This window comes from Anser brachyrhynchus, assembly GCF_964034855.1.
Source record: "Anser brachyrhynchus genome assembly, chromosome: 24".
Lineage (NCBI taxonomy): Eukaryota > Metazoa > Chordata > Aves > Anseriformes > Anatidae > Anser > Anser brachyrhynchus.
In genome coordinates this window covers 5,156,869-5,176,985 of record NC_137717.1, presented here as the reverse complement: position 1 = coordinate 5,176,985, position 20,117 = coordinate 5,156,869, and the positions used below count along the sequence as shown (strand labels likewise).

At 49.5% G+C, this 20,117-nt stretch overlaps 1 protein-coding gene across 2 annotated transcripts in view; it reads left to right on the top strand.

The window, feature by feature from the left end:
* Positions 1 to 20,117, top strand: part of LOC308182319 (uncharacterized protein) — a 238,935-nt gene that overhangs the window by 154,738 nt on the left and 64,080 nt on the right. For both annotated transcript variants that reach the window (XR_013941752.1, XM_080566733.1), the window contains one exon: positions 12,712 to 12,823. Coding sequence is in view for 1 of the 2 variants with exons in the window: in XM_080566733.1 (XP_080422859.1) it covers positions 12,712 to 12,823 (112 nt within the window). In the remaining variant the exon portion in view is untranslated. The remainder of the gene's footprint in view (positions 1 to 12,711; positions 12,824 to 20,117) is intronic.

The following is a 20,117-nucleotide window of genomic DNA, read 5'->3' as shown; positions in this document are numbered from 1 at the left end:
ATACAGCTTGCAGGGACACTGCTGTGATGCTGGGTGGGTGGCAAATGGTGCCAGCAATACAGAGTGAAGGAGGGGATGGAGAATTTGTCATGACTTCTAAACAACAGCCACCAGAGGATGTTCTGGGAGAGAGGTACACCTGAGAAGCTCTCGATGCCATGTGAGAACAACACTGGTCAAAACTGGGACAGCTTCTACTCGTTAATGTGCTTTTACAGGAAGGTGTGAGAAAGGCGAGGACAAGGACTGACAAGCTTCAATCCTCCTAAAAAGCAGGAAGATGTATCTGGTGTGGGGCTGGCTTGATCTGTTTTGGAGATGCTGGGCGGATGGCTCCTATTAGCTGTGCCCTGGGGGTTGATGCTCCCCGGGTCAGAGTCTCAGCTTGCGAGCCGCAGTGGTCCAGTCTGCCTGAAGAAAATGCTGCCAACGTCACAGATAAATACAGCACTGCTGTGCTTGGAAAAAAAATATATATATATATTTACTTGCGAAAGGCAGCAGCAGAGAGTTTACCTCCTTCTGCAGATTTTTTATTGTGGGAGTCCCCCCAAGGGATGTGAAATTAAACTGCTGCCTCCGTCTCTCGCTGGACGAGCGTTGCCAGCGAGGCACGGGGGAGGACATCAGCTGTGCAGCGAAGGGCTCTTGCTGCTGCTCTGGTCTCCTGGGCTGCTTTCCTGCTGCGCAGCCGCTTCCACCATCCATGGGCAAATGCTCCCATAAACCACAAGCTCCGAGCTGCAGCACCGTGGCTGTGACGGGCACAGGGACCAAGCAGTACGGGGACACGGGGCGGGTGGCTGGGTCACAGCCGGCTCATCCCAGGGTGCTGGCAGCATCATTTCTGCTGCTGGAGCCAGTTATTAGAGACCCATTAGTTCACACCGGGGGAGATCCCCCCGCCCCAGTGGTGACTTATAAATGCCCCCTTATAAATAAGGAGCTTCATCCCCTTCTGCAAGATCCTGGTGTGACTCAGGGCTTACTTGGAAGACAGTCCCCAGTGCTCCAGTGCTATGGGGATAAGCAAGCACCAAGCCCTCGTCCTCCCCCTGCAACCACCCTGCCTGAGCCTCTGGTTTTGGGGTGGCCGCCTGTGCCAGCCTGAGCTGTCTTCTGGGCTTGTGCTGCTTCCCGGAGGTGGTGAAGGGTTCCCAGCTCTCAGCTGTCTCCTGCGGAGCTGCTGAGTAATGCTCAGGCTTGTGAAATGGGCTCCTTGTGTGACTGGTCACCTAATCACATGGCACGGTTCGTTCCCTGGCTGGGTGATTGCCCAACAGCTACTCAGAACGACAGGCCCACGCACTGCATAATCTCAAACCCTTGAGATGTGGGGATTTGCAAAAATAAATCTTTAGCTCTTGGAATGGTTTCTGTAACAATCACAGCATCGCAAAGCCTAAAACCAGCCTGGCCCTTCGGCCTCTAATTGCACGGATTTTGTCCCTGCTGTTAACAGCCAGTAGGCAAGGACTTGCTGGTCACAGAAACAGGTAGGTGCCGTCTCACGACCACAATTAAATCAATCAAGCCGTGCTGCAGGCAGCAAGCAAAGGTCTCAGTGTCTGAGCCCTGGAACCTGAGCAGACACTTACCTGCCTGGTGCTGAGCCTGCTCCCCTCGTGCCGCACTCACCCTGCAGAGCTGCTCCCCGAGCCCACTGCCTTCCCCTGCAAATGGCTTGTTTTTATGTAGATTAATGGGGACATTGGGCTGTGCTTGAATAATTGATCAAACCCGTCCAGGCTTTGCAGATTTGAACACAACATTTTGCAAAGTTTCGTTCCCACACAGCACTTTGAAGTCGAGAGCCGTGCCGCACCAAGGCGTTTGGTGTCTGATCTTGCTGGAGTCCTTAAGCTGTGCATCATTTTGTCAAATCTTGTTACGCTGGGCGTGTTGCAATGATATGAATGCATTCAACAAGAGGTTTTCCCGTATAAAAAAGGACTGCGTGCTTTAGTCCCTTTTCAAATGTGTTCTTTTGGGTGGTTCAGAGGATGTTGACTTCTCTGAATGTGATCATTTAGAGAAAACCAGACCCCTGGATCTCTAGCTGCAGTGAAGGACGAAGGTCTCTGACTCCAGCACCAGCTGCGGAGGGCACAATTTCAGGTCTGTTTTGCATGGCAGGCTTTATAAGGAGCTCACGAAGGATTTCAGGAGTTTATCCACGCAGCTGTGCTGCGTGGGGTGCATGCAGTCGTGTGCGGGTGTTCTCACACGTGGCCGTGTCCCTGGCAGGGGCCGTGGGGAGGGGGACAGGGTGGCCGCGGGTGCCCAAAGTGGCTCCTTGTGCAGTCTGAGCCATGAGGTATAGATGGGTCACGTATGCAGATGCATGTAATTGTTGAGGTCAGGTATCTATAAATCAGGTCTTATGTAAGCCAAAGAAACACTAGGAAACGTAGGCATGAGCAACCAGTGTATTTTGTGTGCATCATTGCGTGTGTCTGTGTGTTTAGGAGCCACAGATTTGCACACTTGGAGGCTTTTATACCTGCCGTGTAGTTCAGGCAGGGTCAGGAGTTTCATCCGGGTTCTGCAATGGAGGAGCCTGTAATGGGAAATTGAAAGTTGCCTTTATTCCCGGCTTAATCCCGGCGCCATCCTGCAGCAGACCAAAGTTGCTCGTCGTCCTCTACGCCTTGATACAGGCAGGCATAAAGTGACCATGTGGTCAGTGAAGGACAGGTATTGTTCCCCTGGCTGCTGCCTGGGAGGCACACTGTAAAGGAGAAGAAACATCCTGGTTTTCTTTCTTACCTCCTACCAATCTTGCTTTTCCCCACCTACAGCCTCTGGTTAAACATTAGGCTTAGATCAGTGGTGACTTGTTGTTGCTCTTTAATTCATGCAAATGTTCTTTTTAACTAGCTTGGAGTCTTAAACTGCCCTCTGGGGAACCTTTTGTGTTTATGATTATTGAAACAAAAGTTTATTTCCTTTAAGCACAGAACAACTGGGGAATAAAGGGAAAGAACCTGTTTTCTTTTCCTGCGTATACTGTAAGTGTAAAGGTCAGGAACAAGTTGATGTAGCAGTGAGCATCGCAGCACTCAGAATTCCCCAGAACAAAATAAATAAAACTATAAATGATTTAAAATGTATATTATATAATTAATTAATTAATATAATGATTATATGATTAATATATATAATATAATATAATATAATGATATAATGATATAATAATATAATATAATATATATAATATAATATAATGATTATAATGATAATTGTTATATATATATTATTGCAATGATATGAATGCATTCAACAAGAGGTTTTCCTGTATAAAAAAGGACTATAAAACTTGGCTTCCCAGCCATACAGCAGCAAAGGTTTTGCCTGTCTGTATCTGGGGCTGTAAAGGGCTCACGGACCCGGTCCTGATTTCGAACCTAGTCCCAGTCCTGCTGTGTCGCTGCCTTCAGAGCATCTCCTGCTCCCTGCATGAAACAGCACTGCAGCACAGCGGTGCGCTGGGTCCCAAACAAGAAGGATAACTTGTACCTGGCTACATGGGGTTGAGACAGCTGGAAACGCTTGATCTTAAGGTACTGGTGCTGGAGGGCCACACAAATACACCGTGAAGGGGTCGTTTGCCTTGAGAAATGGATCCGAACCCTTTACACCAAAGGTCTTGGTAGTTACAAAGACAACTTTCTTCCTCTTGCACGCAGGAATTGATGTGTTTGCAGGCCGACTGCCTGATCTCTGCTCCCGCGGGGGCTCTGGGGAAGGCTGAGGGTTTCAAGGTCGCTCGTGTGGCGGCGGCGTGGGCATTGCTGCTCGGTGAACTACCTCCGCTGGCCAGGTTAAACGTGCTTTCGGCCTCTGATGGGATTTTTAGCTTTAACTCCGCTAGGGTCAGTTTGGGCTGGCTCCGGCTCCTCTCCACCTGCCAGCGGCCACCAGCAGCTGCCAAGAGCCAAGTGTGGGACGGGAAGCGCGCAGTGCTGGCTGCCCTGAACGTTCCCGTGGCTGCTTGTGGGGTTTTCTAAACCACCACGACCTCTTGCTAAGGCCCTCTCCAGGGGCTGTCCTCTCCTGTTAGCTTCTCTAGGCCTGCGGCCGTGCAAATCTCCGGATCCTACGGCAACCCATGGCAGAGCTCCACGTCGTAGTTTCATGAGAACAGCTTCCACCTGCTTTCAAACCTGCTGCCTGCTAATTTCAATTAATGACCCGTAATTCTCTTCTTACAGGCAGCAAATAACTCTCTGTATTTGCAGTCCGTGCCTGTTGGGTTTTCACAGATGACTTCTGTTTCCACCTCCCCGCTTGTCTCCTCTCTAAACCTCTGCCAGCACCAGAAGAAACTGCATGGAGCCAATGTACGAAACTTCCCAAGATAGCCACTGATAGGGTTGACAATCTTATTTTGCACCGAATTAACTGAGCTCAGCATCTTTCCCTGTCTTCTCAGTATGCCAAAGCCAAAGACAGAGGCCCTTTGCTCACAGACCATCTGTGTAATAGATCACTCTGACACCAATTCACTTGTTCTTTGTGTAATACGTTATAATCTAGCCATTCAGACAGACATGTAAAAAAGAAAACTAACATGGCCCCTAAAATCAATGAGCCAGTAAATAGAGGGCTATAAATAATCAGGAGAGAGGATTTAATTAGCAGCAAAACTCACTTGCAGTACACTGGATGCGGATGGCAGCCTCTAGCCTGAAACTGCCTCACGTGCTCTGACTTCTTCTGGCAGTCGCTGGCGTGGGCTCAGCCGATGCCCTTAAAGACGTGCCCTAAATTGCGATTTGGAAGCCTTTTGCTCCCCGGCACTGTGCCGCGTGACAGCTGTCCTGCAGCTCTCCGTGCTGGTGCTGCTGAGAGCGGCGTCAGGCCGTGGGCAGGGAGGGACGGGGTGAGCTCTGCGGAGCCTCGGAGCCCTGCTGAGCAGAACCGCTGGCTGCCGCGCCACGGACGAGGAGGGACTGACTGAGCTCTGCAGAGCGTCTCAAAGCCCTGCTGAGCAGAACCGCTGGCGTCCACGCCTGGGCTTCCCGACGTGCGGCAGGGACAGGAGGAAAGGGGCTGCTGCGTTCCTGAATGTGCTCGGTTAAGGAGCAGTTTCCTCACTCTGCCGGTCACTGTCACAGCTTATTGGTGGTGCAGTAGATGAGGATAGATCAGTCGAGAACCCAAAAAGAGGTTAAATTGTAACCAAAGTGTAGGGTTTGAAGCGTCTCTGGCTTGAAATGAAGGCAAGGTTTGATAGATCCCAAGTGCATTCTGGCAGGATCATGGAGTCTGCATCTCAGGCAGAGCCACCAGCTGAACAGAGATCGTTTCAGGAAAGAAGCTTTCCACAAAGTCCTCTCTTTTGGTTATTTCATGCCTGCTTCTTTTCTTACTCATAAGTCAGTTTTTTCCTCATTGATTTCTGCTTGTAAACTCACATAAGATTTTTCAAATGAAAGTAAATGTGCTGTTGAACAGCATCACCCCTAAACTTCTAAATTCGGAATTCACTCATCTGAGGTGTGCTGCATCATGTAAAGAGTAATTTTATTATTGAAAGAATTATTCCATTAGGTCAAAGCAGATTGTAAAGATCCCTCTCCTGTGTTTTACTGCCTTTATTGAGTATCCAGCCATATGCCTTTTTAGTATCCACGTGCTATTTGGTTTCATTAATGCTTGCATCTGCTGGTGATTTGAGCAAGGGCCAAAGGTTGAAAATTGCAACTCAAGGATCCCATACTACTAAAAGATTTTATTAGCCATAAATCTATTATAAAGTGCCTGTGTCGACAATAGGGAATAATATAATCAAACCTCTCTCCCCACCAGTGACAGCCCTACACTGCTGCAAGGATCCACATGAATTAATCTGCCTTGTTAACTGTCCCAGAGTAAGTGCCTTTCAGGAGAAGAAAATACTTGAGAAAAATACAAAGAAACATCTGTGCTCTTACAAATACACCCTGCTTTCTGGAGGGGCACTTGTATAAATAGATGATGCTCCATTCCTGCACGATTCTCCTGGGCCGTGTACTTTGTGTCATTGCTCTCTCTTGTGCAAAGCGAACTGCAAAATGCTTCAGTGCGAGAACAGAGGCTGTGCACTCGCTGCGTGGTGATTAAAGGAGAACTGGCAGGGCAGATGAGCTCCCATACTTCAGGCCTTACTACTGTTTGGTTTTGGGGTTTTGTTTTTGCTTTTTCCCTTATGAAAACTTGGATTAACTTCAGTCACAGCTTGCTTGAGCAAAGTCAGATAAAAACCATCAAACCCTGGTTCTGAGAACTTCCATACAGGTGACTGCACATTGGAGGAGAAGGGACTGTCCTGTTACTGCTCCCAGAGGTATTTGCAAAGGGTTAGGGCCGGGAGGAGATGAGTTTTGTGCTGATTTCCAAGGCTCACCTGTCCTGTTTCCACCTCTGCCACAAGCTCTTTGGGCTACTGTTGCTCCATTTCAGACTTGCACGTTCCATTGTTGGTGAAAGGACACTGATCCCTCCTACAACAGGAGAGCATGAAACTAAACTGGCTAATGTTTGTGGCTCTTTGAGATCTCCACGAGACATAAGCTAACCAAGTAATTGCACCTGGAGGCCGGTAATTCCCTTTTTTAAAAGACTGTGGCATTGTTCCTACAATGAAAGCTACTCCAGCTTGGACGCTTCCTCCTCTTCCCCATAAATGTCATAGGAAAATGTTACATTGCAGCCTACCTGACAGCCCTTCGCAGTCACCGTTCAGTGTGAGCAAACCTCTTTTGTCTCCCATGTCCCTTCCCTCTGCAGTCTCTATAATCATAATCCCATACTGGAGCACAAAACCGCATGGTATTTCAGGTGCACGCTGAAATAAAAGTCTAATTGCCATCAAAATGAGGGGAAGGCAGCTCTTCCTGAGTAACAAAAGGAGCAATGACGAGAGGACTAAATGCTGCTCTCAGTTACTCCTCTGAACGCAGAGAATCTGGAAATTTGAACAGCGCTGTCTGAGATGTGCGCCAGCACAGCATTTTAAAAGCTTGCTTTAAGAAATAACATTAATGTGATTCTGAGACAGAAAGCTAAAAACCAAACCAAAACAACAACAATGAAAAAAACACCAACCAACCAACCAAAAAAAAAAACAACTGTAAAAACCTGTTACTAATTAGTCCTGAAGTGCTATGGGGCCAGGCTGTAATTGCTTAAGAAGAGAGGTTGAGCAGCCCTGTAGGTGCAACGAGCTGCCGCTCGCGCTCTGCATGGGACTGTCTGTCCCAGGACCATCATGGGATCAGTTTGCATCGAACAAGAACTGTGTTCTCAACCTTTCCCAGTCCTAAAATTCAGGTTTTTATTTCCAGAATGGCTCTGGAAACTCCATGCAGCATCAAAGCAAATGATGGAAGCTTGCACTGCTTTTATAACTCAGAAACACTGGCTTGTGCGACCTCCTGCCGGCAGTGCAGCTGGTCACTCTGATGGAGCATATGGAAGCAGTAAGTTCATATCCTTTCTTCTTCTACCTGTCACGCTGTGATTGCGCTCAAGAGAAAAATATTTCATTGTCCAGTAGCAAAGGCTGCCATTATTGCCCAGCCTCCATCTGTCCATTAGCTCCCCCAAAATTACGTGAGACGGAAAACAACACCGTGAGTCCATGGCAAATGATGGGTAGAAAGTATACAGGTACCTCCCAGGAAATTTTCTGCAAAGGCAGAAGTGCTGGCACTCTGCCTCTGTCCGTTTGTGAGCATGCACAATTAAATGTAAAAGTTTGTCATGTGGCTGACCACCCCTGCTCTTATAGAACCCGAGAGCTCTGTATTTCTGGCATGAAACTGAGACTCTGGTCTTGAAATGTCATCAGCAATGTACCAAGACCTGTTTCTTCCTGCCTGCTAGCACTGCCAGCATCTCACTAGCTGATCCGCTCTTCATCTTAACTCTTGAAGACAAAGCAGCAATTAAAGAGAAAAAAAATCGTAGCTTGGGTTTTGTTTTCTCTCTGCATCGTTTGTATTTCTCCTATATCAAATTTTGTTGGGGCCATTTCATGCATAAACTTTATTTTTCTTTTGTGCCAGAGAGAATCTGAGGAATGATTTAATGCAACTCCCTTTATGGATCTCATTGTGACAGCAGCCTGTCATCGCTGCTTCTGCAGGGACAATGCGAGGGAGAGAGGGGAGTGCAAAATATGTCAATCAAAAGGGAAAGAGAGGCTTGGGCTTTCATAACATCTGACTGGGCTTCAGAACATTCAGGCTTGGCGATTTGGAGGCAGACAGTCTGCATGCATTTGCTCCCGGTACTTGCTCCCCGTTGGTGGAGGCCGGTGTGCGAAATTCAAAGCAAGGCTGCCCGGTGGTGGATGTTTGGTTTCTGGGAATCCATACCAGGGCTGGGGGAAGAAGTCCTAGGGCTTTTGGGGACAAGGGGAGAAGTAGATGGGGCTGGATGGGATTAGGATACTGGCAGCACATTCTGTACTGGATGCAGAGGCCGTGGATGTTAAGCTGTGCCTTATGTTTCAATTATTCTATAAGCTTTCAGCCACCCGCAAGCTCATGCTTTAAGTACCCTTTTGAGAAGGCCTGAGTGAAACAAGTCCATTGTATTTTAGAGTCACTTACTGCTGGGTTTCTCATGCTGGTGTTATGGTTGGAAAATAAATGGTTTCTCTCTTCCTTTTGCAGAAAGTTGCAAGCACTTTCAGCAGTCTTAAATGGAAGAATAATTTTCAGACTCACAGTAACTTCTCTTTCTAAACCCTTCTTCCCCAGAATTACTCTGGACGTGCATCTGAAAGGATAACTAAAAATAAAATATTGTCAGTTGTGTCGGGATTATCTTAAAGGTGTTCAGAAGCCAATGAACTGAGCTTAAAAGTGAGATTGTTGCTGCTATTGTCGGTGGACAGCAATTCAGTGCACTTCGCAGCAAGACCTAAAAGCTAATGCCTCTTGTCTGCGACTCCCACATACTGCTGTGTGCTGTAGCTGGGGGTTAAGCACTTAAACTTTATTTAACAAAGGCTCACTTCAACCATAGATTCAGACTAGGGGAAGAGAGGAGGAATACCTAACTTTCTGCTCCGGAAACTCTTGAAGCTTGTCTTGTTTCCGAACCAAAGAGAAGGCTATAGACTGGAGGAGCTGGAGCATTTAGAGCTGGAAAGGTAGGAACAGCAGACAAACAGGTACAAACTAAATAGGCAGATTTATTAGGCATGTTCGTGCTATCCAAAGTGTCTTAATCTCGCTACTTCTATCGTCAGCAATTCCCCAGGCACTCTGGAACGGTCTCTGCTTCTTAGGGAAATTTCACATTTTAAAAACTGCTTATGCAGAGAAAGAAAAAGACCCTTAATGTTAAATTCCCCCAAAACAAAATAAAAGTTGCAAAGAATCTAGCAAGTTCTGCTTTAGAAGTGCTTCAGTTTTAACTCTTAATATCAATTGTGTTAAATTCTGTATAAGTGAGATTTTTAGAGATGATGTGTATGCAGTTTTGATAGCACTAGTGTGAACATTTTAGGGTTTTTCCCCTCAAAACCACAAGTTTCCCTGCAGAACCTTTACCCTCATTGTTTTTCTTGGGGAAAACCTTCTAACTAATTAAGTAGCTATTTATTTGGGAAAGCATTCTGAATTCTAAGGTGTGGAAGAAGGAGACGGTCCATTCTTGTGGTTGGGGAGCTATAAATAGCCATTCACTTCTACATTAAGCCGTCATCTTGCTACAATCCATTTTTGGAAGCTTGCAAATCCAAGTCCTTGCTAAGTTAAGGTTATGTTCCACATCTCCAGCGACTGCATCCCAGACTGCCAGAAGCACAACCAAAGCTGGTTGCACTTTGCATCCAGTCCCGGGGAAGATGGCTCAGCGCACGGGGCCATGCCATTTTCTTTTCTAACGCTTTTTGAATCCAGAGCTTTTCAGGCAGATCTATCCAATTTGGGTTCTTGAGGCGATATCGCTTTTATGTTTTCTGCTTCTTTGCTCTGCTGGTATCATCCGCTTGGCCAGAGGTACGTGAGAACACAACAATTTGCTGTGCCTGGAGGCAGCTCTTGGTTTTAGCACCTTGCTGAACCTCGGTCTCGTGTCACACGAAGATCTCTTGTCTGCGGGAAGTCTGTGCTCCAGCTCCTCCGCCGATCCTTTGTGTGACCTCCAAGGTCTCTCCACGTCACCCCTGCTCCTGGGCGCACACCTTCCACATAACGCAGGCCAGCATCTCCGGCCCCTCGTCTTTTCTGCAAAAGTGCCCTGAGATCTCTGGATGAAAAATGCTTTATAAAATTGTTGTTCTCTGGAGAGCAATAGAATTGAGTGAGAGCCTTTCTGTGGAATTTGTAAAGCCAACTACAGCTTTTAATGGCAAATTAAGTCTTTACTGCAGGACTCCATAGGCTGGTGTATTACCATTCCCAAAATACCTGGAATAATCCATTTCTCTAAAAGCCTTAGGACACTAAGTGAACTGAATGAAGCCCCTACAAATGTAAAAATAGTCTAGACTGTGCTCCTTTCATTTCTTTTCCAGCAACACAAGGCTTATTTTCTCCCTGGCTTTGCTCCTCAGACAGGTCCACAATAGCAGGAATCCGCTCTGGCTGTAAGACAGTTGCCAGATTCATTCCTCCTCCGCAGTGCGCAGAGCCCCGCGTCCCTGCGGCCACTATCTTGAATCCTGGCAGCTGGCTCGGGGTGTTGGGCCGAGCTCCAAGAATAAACACTTTCTAAGGCATTAATCTTTATAGTGATTATCTACGGCAACTACTTCATCTGGCTTTTGGAAATCAATCTGGGGGGGATTTTTCTGTGTGTGAATTTAATTTGATATAAAACCCGCGGCTGCCCTTTCGAAGGACCGGTCCTACTCCATGTGCGGGTGGGATGAGTGGGGAGGTGGCAGTCACTCGAGCAGAAGATATTCAGAGGCTGTTTGGGATTGGGTTTGACTGCGAGCTGGGCTTGCGGAGACACGGCCACAAGGATAAATCCTCTGCTCTTGGGAGGCGCAGAGCAGGACACACGGAGATCATCAAAGAGGAAGGTGTTCACTCTCGTGGTCCTCTTGTTGCAGTGGGCTGAGCCCAGAACACCCTGTCCCAAGCAGCCCCCAGGGCTCTCTTGGCTCTGTCACCCCCAGCAGTAGCTGAACCCACAACCCTGAATGCACACTGAGTTCACAGCCCACCCACGCCTCTTCCGTGCAGAAAGAGCTTCTGGCAACTGTTCCCACCTGAGATATCCAACTGCAGTTGGCCTGAATCAATTGCTTGGTAGAAAGAGTAGTTTGTGCAGGATGACAACTCAGAGGGCAGCGCTTGGCAAACCGCATCGCCCATGTCTTCAGGGCACCTTCACATCTCCTGCCCGATGGCTTCAGCCTGGGCTAGGGGGCTCCCCGATGTGACTGTCCTCACCATCCATCCCTCCTGGTCCCGTGTCTGGGCTGGAGCTGGAAGGCAAAGGGTGGATTTTCAGCACCTGCAGCACTGAACCAGGCCCTTCAGCAATTTTTCTTTCCTCCCTCCGGCCCAGGAAAGGGAAGGGATCAGAGAAGTGGGAGGAGGATCGGAATTTAAGTGCAAACGTTCAAGCTGCATTTAGCACCTGTCTAATTTTTAATATGTGCTTAGCTGCGACATGATATTAGGCACTGAGGTAAGTGACAATTCGTGCGGCATTTCTAGATTAGCTGTAGCACAGAGAGTAACTGACTTTTTTGGCTTGACGACTGCAATGGAAACTAAAATCACTGCAGTCCAAGTCAAGAAAACTGTATACTTGGGGAAGGACGATGTCACAGGGCTTTCTGCCTTTTTGTTAAAACGAAGGGAATTTCAAAGCTCAGTGTTTTGAAAGGAGAAATATTTTGATCTCTGGAACATGTACGGCACTCGGTTTTGGGAAGGCCGAGAGTACAAGGAGGCGAGCCAGAGCTGCGTTTTCCAATTAACAGATGCTGTCTGAGAAAAGAAGCATCCCAGCTTTCACCCACGCCCAGGGCAGCTGCCCCTTAGCACAGCCCCTGCGTGGCCAGCCCCTGGGGTGATTCTGAGTACGTCTTGGTGCTGTTTTTCAAAGATGTAGATCTGTTCCCAGCACAAGGTGCTAACTTGGACGGAAAGCCAATGTACAGAAGTGAAAGACCACCATTACGGTCAGAGAGGACCGAAGATCAGCACAGTCTCATCCCAGCGCTGGGATGTGTAGCTGCAAGGGGCAACAGGAGCTGCACACAGCTGCTTCTGGCGTCTTATGATCTGGCTTCTTCCCTGGGGCTCAGGGTTTCTCCCTTCGTTATTCCAACAGCCTCTCTCCTGCTGTCATCTGCAACTGTGTGGGTCCCTGGGTCCTTGCAGGAGGTGCAGGGAGTGGGGTCTGGCTGGCCCCTGGAGCCTGAGGGACCGATTCTGTTATCTTCACCTCTGCACACAGAGGGGCTTCACTGTTCACGCCGAACGGGAGCAGCGTGCAGAACGTTGCCAGGACCCAGCAGCCGTTTCCAGAAGAACATCGTTTCTCTGAGTCCTGCCTAGATCACAGAGAGGGGAAAAATCATTGATCTCCTGTACATGGCAGCTTATCTCAGGGCACTGTGGGTGAAATTTCTTCCTTATCTGAAAGGCCATTGAAAGACCCATGCACTGCTTGTTTCATATAAAACTTCAGGCAGATTTTGGTCTGTGCACACAGTGATTTTAAATTTTTTATTTTTTTTTCCAGCCAGCATAGAGAAAACAAACCCCAGCCCTGGAGCAGAAGATAAGCAGCAGAATGCCCTTGCACCTTCTGATTCATACAGCTTAGGTTACATCTCAAGGGACCCAAGGCCAGGGTGAGTATAGATCTGAACTGAAAGCAATGCTGCCCTGTTAATAACATTGATACACAATTTCCATCTGCCTGTTAAGAGGAGAAGGGTGTTTTTCAGCTAATAGGGTGTTTTTTTCATGTAAGATGCCAAGCGACAGTTCCTTCGCAGTGATGCATAATGTTTGGTCTGGCACAGAAGGCTGTCTGATGATAAAATGCCATTTCCTCCTCTCCTCCCTGCCCCACTGAAATCTCTGTTTGATTAGCACCTACGTCTTGTCAGAGCTGGCACCGCAGGCTTGAGAGCAGGGCAAAGTGCCACCCCAGCAGATGGACGTCGGTGCCAGCACTGCTGCTCGCACCAGGGAGGGCTCCGGAGGTCTGCAGCCCCCCCCCCGAGCCGTCAGGCTGGCAGTACCAATGCTCACTCCCGCTGTGGTGAAGCAGGTGATGACTGTCCCTCTGCAAAATAAGTTTCAGGTCAGCACTGGAACAAGCTTCTGGCTCAGGTCTGCTTTGGGACTGGGCTGGCTTCTTGCAGCACGTGGTACCTTGTCCTGCAGCATCGCTCCATGGGTGCCTCCTGGTGATATGTGCAATAATTCCTGCTTTCTGAAGGTCTGGCTTGGTTACATTCCTGGGAAAGAAAGACATTAGGACCTCCTAACAGCCCCTTCTTTGTAGCTAAGCTACAAGGGGACACACTCTGCCCCAAGCCATCCAAGTGAAGGTGGTTGCTTGCTTCTGTTTCCATCTAAATCACCCCAGCCCTTATGCACCATGCAGAGAGATGCCCAGCCGCCTTTCACATGCTGTCCTGCCAAAAAGCCACCTGAGAGATTTTTGATGCTCCTGGGTGCAGAGCTGGAGCTGCTGTTGTCCTGAACTGTGAAATCACACGTGTAGCATGACTGCATCATGCTGCCTGCAGGTGTGGTCTGTGCATGTGGGATTCATGTCATCAGGTCCCATAGACTTGTACCTGTTTAGATTTATCATTTATCGTGAACCTGCTCTTCACTTATAGTGGGTGGGACTTTGATCCTCCAGCCTCCATCCACGGGTTCAGGGAAATTAAAGACTTGGGAAGCCCGTCTACCAGTGCAGATGGAGGCAAAGAAGTTGTTGGGTACCTCAGCCTTCTCCGTATCTGTCGTTGCCAATTACTCAGATATAGAAACTCCCTCCTAATATAAGAAATTAGCCACCTATAATCACTTACACACTCCTATTTTCACCCCTCAGCCTATTTTCACAAATGTTAAAGGAGCATGGTGGCCTCTGGGGACTCCTCCTGTCAGCCCAGTGCAGCAGCCCGAAGGAAGCTGTGTCCTCCCTCTCTTGTGCTCTTCCTCGAGGCTCTGCGCAGAAGGGATGCCACCTCTTACACAAGGTCTGGGGGATGGGAAAGAAGCACTCACACAACCCCTGAGAATCGGCAACAGATTTCTTTATTGCCGGGACATCTTGCAGGTCAGCCTGCGAGATGTCCATGGTGTTTGGTGGCTCCAAGCTAATGCCTGGGATGGAGCCTGAGCGACGAGTAGGGAGCTCGCCGGGCACTCCTCCGACGCTGTTGGTGCGCTCGGATGGCACAGAGCGAAGACATGCCGGGGTAGCCACAGATCTGTTCTGGCTGAGGTGGATCCACTTCCATCGGTTCCTCCACATTTGGTGGATCCACCTCCATGGGCCCCACGGTGTTTGGCAGAAGGCTAAGCCAGTCCTTTCCTGGGACTGCCCAGACGGGATGCCTTCCGTCCGGAATGTTTTCAGGCCAGGGTGCCGAACCACGGGGTTGTCCAGTTCCACCCCTAGGCCCCGTGCCGCTGTCCGTTTCATTTCCATGAGTGGGTCCAACGCTGCCAGCTGGTTTATGGCCATGGCTGGGTCCCACGCTGTGTTCTGGACTATGGGCATGCCTCTGCTCCCCGCGGCTGTCCGGCTGACACTCCTGCCTTCTCCCCACGCCACCATTGCGCCACTGGTAAGGCCCAGGCCCCCTGTCGCTGTGCAGCTGAGGGGCTGGCCTGTTCCCCGCGTCGTTGCGGTGCCAATGATAACGCTTATACGTGTCTGTGGGCTGGGCGCCAGAGGTCCCCTGGGCACTGGTGTCTCTTGTGCCGCAGGCGCTATCCCTCTGCCCATGACGCTTCTCGTTAGCTGCCTTCCTTCTTGGTGCTTCCTTGGACGGCATTGCTGTCCTCGCACACCAAGGAGGGCCGCTTCTCGCCTTGCTCCCTCTAGCCTTCTTCCTGCCGCGTCCGCCGGCTGTCAGAGGACGTAGTAGCTGAGCGAGTGGTGGGCCAGCTGCAGGGGTCCTGTTTTATAGGGCCCGGAGCAAAGACGGGGCAGCGGTGGCCACTGCCACCTCAGCAAGCCTCTGTGATGGAGTGGCCCACGCGTGGCCGAAGGCGGCTGTGGCTCCACACAGGTCTACCCAAAAATTCGTACCATATGACTAAGCGCACAGTCCAAAGGCTTCTTGAATTCTGACAGGCTTGGTGCCGTGACTGCGTCCCTGGGGAGCCTGTTCCAGTGCACGACAACCCTCTCAGTGAAGAACCTCTTCCCGATATCCAGCCTGAACTTCCCCTGCCGCCGCTTGACACCATTCCTTCGGGTCCTATCGCTGGTCACTAAAGAGAATAGGTCTGCGCCTGCCCCTCCGCTCCCCCTCATGAGGGAGCTGTAGACCGCAATGAGGCCTCCCCTCAGCCTCCTCTTTTCCAGGCTGAACAGGCCAAGTGACCTCAGCCGCTCTTCATACGTCTTCCCCCCTAGGTCCTTCACCATCTTAGTAGCCAAGGAAAGGTTGGACCTGGTGTGCAGGAACATGGTTTAGTGGGTGACACTGGTAGTAGGGTGATGGTTGGACCAGATGATCTCGAAGGGCTTTTCCAACCTTAATGTTCCTATGATTCTATGATCATCTAGGACCTGGTCCTCCTGGTTGCAGTTGTGGCTGGCAGAGTACTTTTTGTACCTGTCCTACTCTAGATCAATATTGAGGTTGGGAGTGGGGCTGGGCAGGAACTCTGCTGTTATTTTGGGTCATTTTGCCCTGTAATCACTGCAGCACAGCATGGCAGCGGCACACAGAACGACTCCCACTTCTCTCCCTGCCACCTCACTTATATAGGTTCAATCATGTTCTCACTAGAGGCAGTCGAGCTACATTCATTGCACAGTTTGTTTGTGAGCTTGGCATTTTTCATCATTTAATAATATGCAGCAAACGGTTTTTCACACTCTTAGAGCAGCCCCATAAAGCACTGCAACGAGCTTTGGCAGTGATTTTACTCAGCACATTTATTGCATCAGTTGTTAAATAGAGCTGTTTGTGCATCTTAATCAGAAACCTGCCCCTTGTTTTGTTTCCACTAATAGGGGAGAGGGGAGTTGAGGACAAAAAGGGTTATGGGGGGGGACCCCAGTTGCTTCAAATTGCCATATCATACCTTTGTTGAATCTCTGCTGGAGGTTCAGCCCCTGTGTTTTAAGGTATAGGGAGCTCTGTTGTTAATTAGGAGCAATTTTAGTCCTGTTTTAGGCAAATGACCTCATTTTGTATAATAACAGTGTATTCACACTGGTGCTATTAGCAGTGTATTCACAGGGTGTCCAGGCAGGCTGTGGCTGGATGTTACCGGGTCTGGCATGGTTTTCTGCTCTCGATATCACAAACTTCTCAGCATTGCTGTGTCCCAGGTGACTCAAAGCTGGCAAGGAACAGGCACAGATCTTCATGGCAGGCAATGCATGTTTCTCCAGCTCCCCAACATTTCCATCTGTCTCTGGACGGAGTGTTGGATGGGGCTTGGTTCTTGCGTCTGGCCAACAGTGGGATCAGCAGCTGGGACCTGGGCGAGCGGTGGGAGCTGCTGTCACTGGAGAGCAGGACGTCTTCTGCTGGGTGTTGTAGCCAGCTCTTACCCTCTTTGTATAGCTCTAACCACTAGATGGAGGCACAGATTGATACTCAGGGAGTGCAAGTTCCACCACGGAAATAATTATAATCCCCCATTTTCAGAAATGTTTCCTCCTGGGGTCTCTCAGTTTGCCTATAGGATCTACAAAGTTCAGTAGACAGGCAGGATCGTTATAGAGACTAATTCACCCATTGTGAAAGTACAAGGAAAGAAACAACAAACACCAAAACGGCAATGCTGGTATGGGATGCTAACATGGGACCCGCTGCTCCGACATGGTGCCAGCAATTGTTCTGGAAGGACATCTCCCAGGACTGCAGTGACATGGTCCCTACCCCGGTCTTGCCCTCTCGGCTGCCTCTGCACAGCCTCCCTGCCTGCTGCTTGTGGCTGTTTCGGCTATGGTCACTTCTGCTCTCCTGCACGCTCCAGTGGGGTGGCAGTGGGAGCATCTCCATCACCTATGCTCTGGTTAGTGTTGCTCTAACTCGTGGCTAGTGCAGCCCAAACCAACCCTTCTGAGACTTCGCTAATGGGCTTTCGCAGGAACATCCATGCAGCAGAGCATGGCTTGTTGCCTTTCTTCCCTCCTCCTGGCTGGGCAAAGAGCGTGGTCTGAGCCTCGTGCACAGCATTCGCCGCACCAGCAGGGCTCTCTGCTTATTTGAACAATGTACCCTCCTGCAACACCCACGTAACCCTTCCAGCGTGAGCAGTCGCGGGACAGCTCCAGCTTTCTGGAGCAGAGCTGCTCAGAGCCCAAGGTGAGCTGCTGGCCAAGCTGGTCCTCTCCTGTGCTCTGTGAGCTACAACAGTTTGATGCATGTCATGAGCCTAGAGCAGCACATATTGGTAGGGGAGCCACAAAAATGATGAAAAGGTTTTGAGAATTGGGCCTGTGAGAGACAGGCAGGCTCAGGCTGGAGGAAAGATGACTGTTTGGAGGCAGGAGTGCTGTTTGCAACCAGAGAAGAAGCTGTTGTGGGGCAAGTGGGGAGAAATTATCATCATTAGTCACTGACAACAGCATGAGAACTAATGGGCTGGGCTGCAGCAGGGAAACTGCCGGTTAAATGCTAGGAGAAACATTATAGCTCTGAGCAAAACCGGTGCATTTCAAGCTGATGGAGAGAGTCCATGGCATCCCTGCTCCCAGAGATGGTCAGCACTGGGCAGACCTCTCTCTTGAAGAGAAGAAAATGCCAAGCAAAGCTCCTCTCTCAGGTGCAGAAGAGACCAATGGAGCAGGAGCAGTGGCCCCCTTTCATGCCCACACTGGCCAGCAATGAGGCACCAGCACCTGTCCTGACCTGCTGCCACCAGCACAGCTCACACGAGGAGGGGGGACCGCAGCTGGTCCCGCTCCGAGGCAAAGGGTCTCCTCACTCGGGCTTTGCAGCTGACTTCCTTCTTCCACATTTCATCCGCGTTGCTTCGCTGCTTGTGGCATGGTGCCTGCTATTTTTGCTACAGAGCAAACCTCATTTAGAAGAAAATCCTGCTGCTGGAGTGCTGGCACAAGATGCTAGAAGGAGAAAGCACCACGGGTAGTCAGCATAACCCCTTCCCCGGTCAAGAGCACTTTCCTCTCCATGCATAAGCCTTTTGGCATCACTGAAATAACCGGGACTGAGATCCAGCTGTTCGACATGTCTACCCTAACCGAGCTGCACGTGCAGCACCAGCCATGAGTCTTTTTTGGAGGATTTTCTGACCAACGGCTGAAAAAGCTGCAATGCAAATGCCAGCCAGCCAGCCAGCAGCTCCCATGATCCAGCTGAACAAAGCTGACAAACTTCATTTTTAGCTCTCATCTCAGGACCACACGCTGCAAAGCACAGGGAAATTAGCGTCATTAGCGAGGAAACACAGCAGGAAGACTCAGGCCAGTTGGGACATAAACTCCTGGCTCTGAGGTTCAGCTCTGTGGCAGTGTCCAGAGACAGAGACATATTCAACCCGTGTCCTAAAGGGACATTTTATGCCTGTCTTCAAATCAAAGCTACACCTATACTAGCAGAGATGAAGCAGCAGAGTCTTGCAGAGCATCTCTGTTTCCCCTGGAATAAAGAATTATGCCAGTATAAAGTATTTCTGTGAGGGAATGTGCTACTTGCATAGTTATTAATTCATTATTGGTCATGGCCAAACTCACTCCTCTACTAAGTCATCTATTAAATGAGCCAAATGAAATTTATTAACACAGCGTTGATCATTTAAGTCTTTTAGCATAAAGAAACAGGCATAATGGAATGGAAGCAGAAGTAATAATTTCTTGCCCGGCTTCTGGTCCATGTCCTGTGCTCACAGAGCCCTGTGTTATGGCTTTAATTGTTCCTGAGGCTTCTTCCCTAACAGGCATGGCAGAGTGGCTGGGGGGGGGGGGGCGGAATTTTCTGGATTTTTGTTTAAAGACAAAGCGAGTTTCCCTATGGACCCGGCCTGAAGTGACTGAAACTGAATCGGAAAAATAGAAGCAAGCCTTGAAATAGCTCTGAGGACTGGTTAGCCGGGAGGAAGAAGTTCTTATCTGGCCAAGACGTGTTGTTGCCACATTGGCACTCAGGGGACGGTTGGGCAGCACCCAAGGGAGGACCTGAGCCCTTTGGGGCGCTCCCTAAATGCAGGGGAGCGGAGGCCTCGGGGCCCGCTGGGGCAGGCCGCAGGGCTAAAAGCCACTCGCTCCTCAGGGCCAGAGTCAGCAGCAGGCACAAGGCAGCTCCTCGCCTCCGCTAGAGGTTGCCCCAGTGTCACTTTTTCGGCAGGAAGCTGCACGTCCCCAGAGGGAAGTGTCTAATCACCGTTTTGTACAATTAGACTCAGCCTTTATGGAGCTCTGATCATTTATGTACGCAGAGCCGAGTTTGTTTCTACTGGAGATAATTTAGCCTCTAGGTAGATGGGGATTTTTTTGTGTGTGAGGTTTTTTATTCTGAATTTGTTTGATGGAGTAGTGCTGCTCTGTTTCCTTCCCGCTGCCAACCAAATTAAGAAGAAATCAAAAATATATCTCGAGGCAAGGCAGGTCTGGGGCAGCAGCACTGCAGACCAAAGGCCCTCACCTCTGAGAGCCCCGCAGACGCGGAGATGGCAGCTGAGTGATGTTTCAAGGATCTCAGTAGCATCTAAATCTTACATTTTCCCACGTAAAATGGCAGACAGGCCCCTGAGTGTTAGGCCATGTCAAAGATGCCCAAAGCTCTCAGCTCCTAATGAAGTTAAATAAGATTTAAGCTTCATGGGTCTGAATTACTTTAAATGGGACTTACAAGATTAAGCCGCAGAGACGCGGGGGAGCACAGCCCTTCCTTTCTTCCCATCTTTAATTCAGCGTGGGGACAGACAGCGGTGACGGGAGCCTGCTCGGCGGGGGCTCCGCCGTGT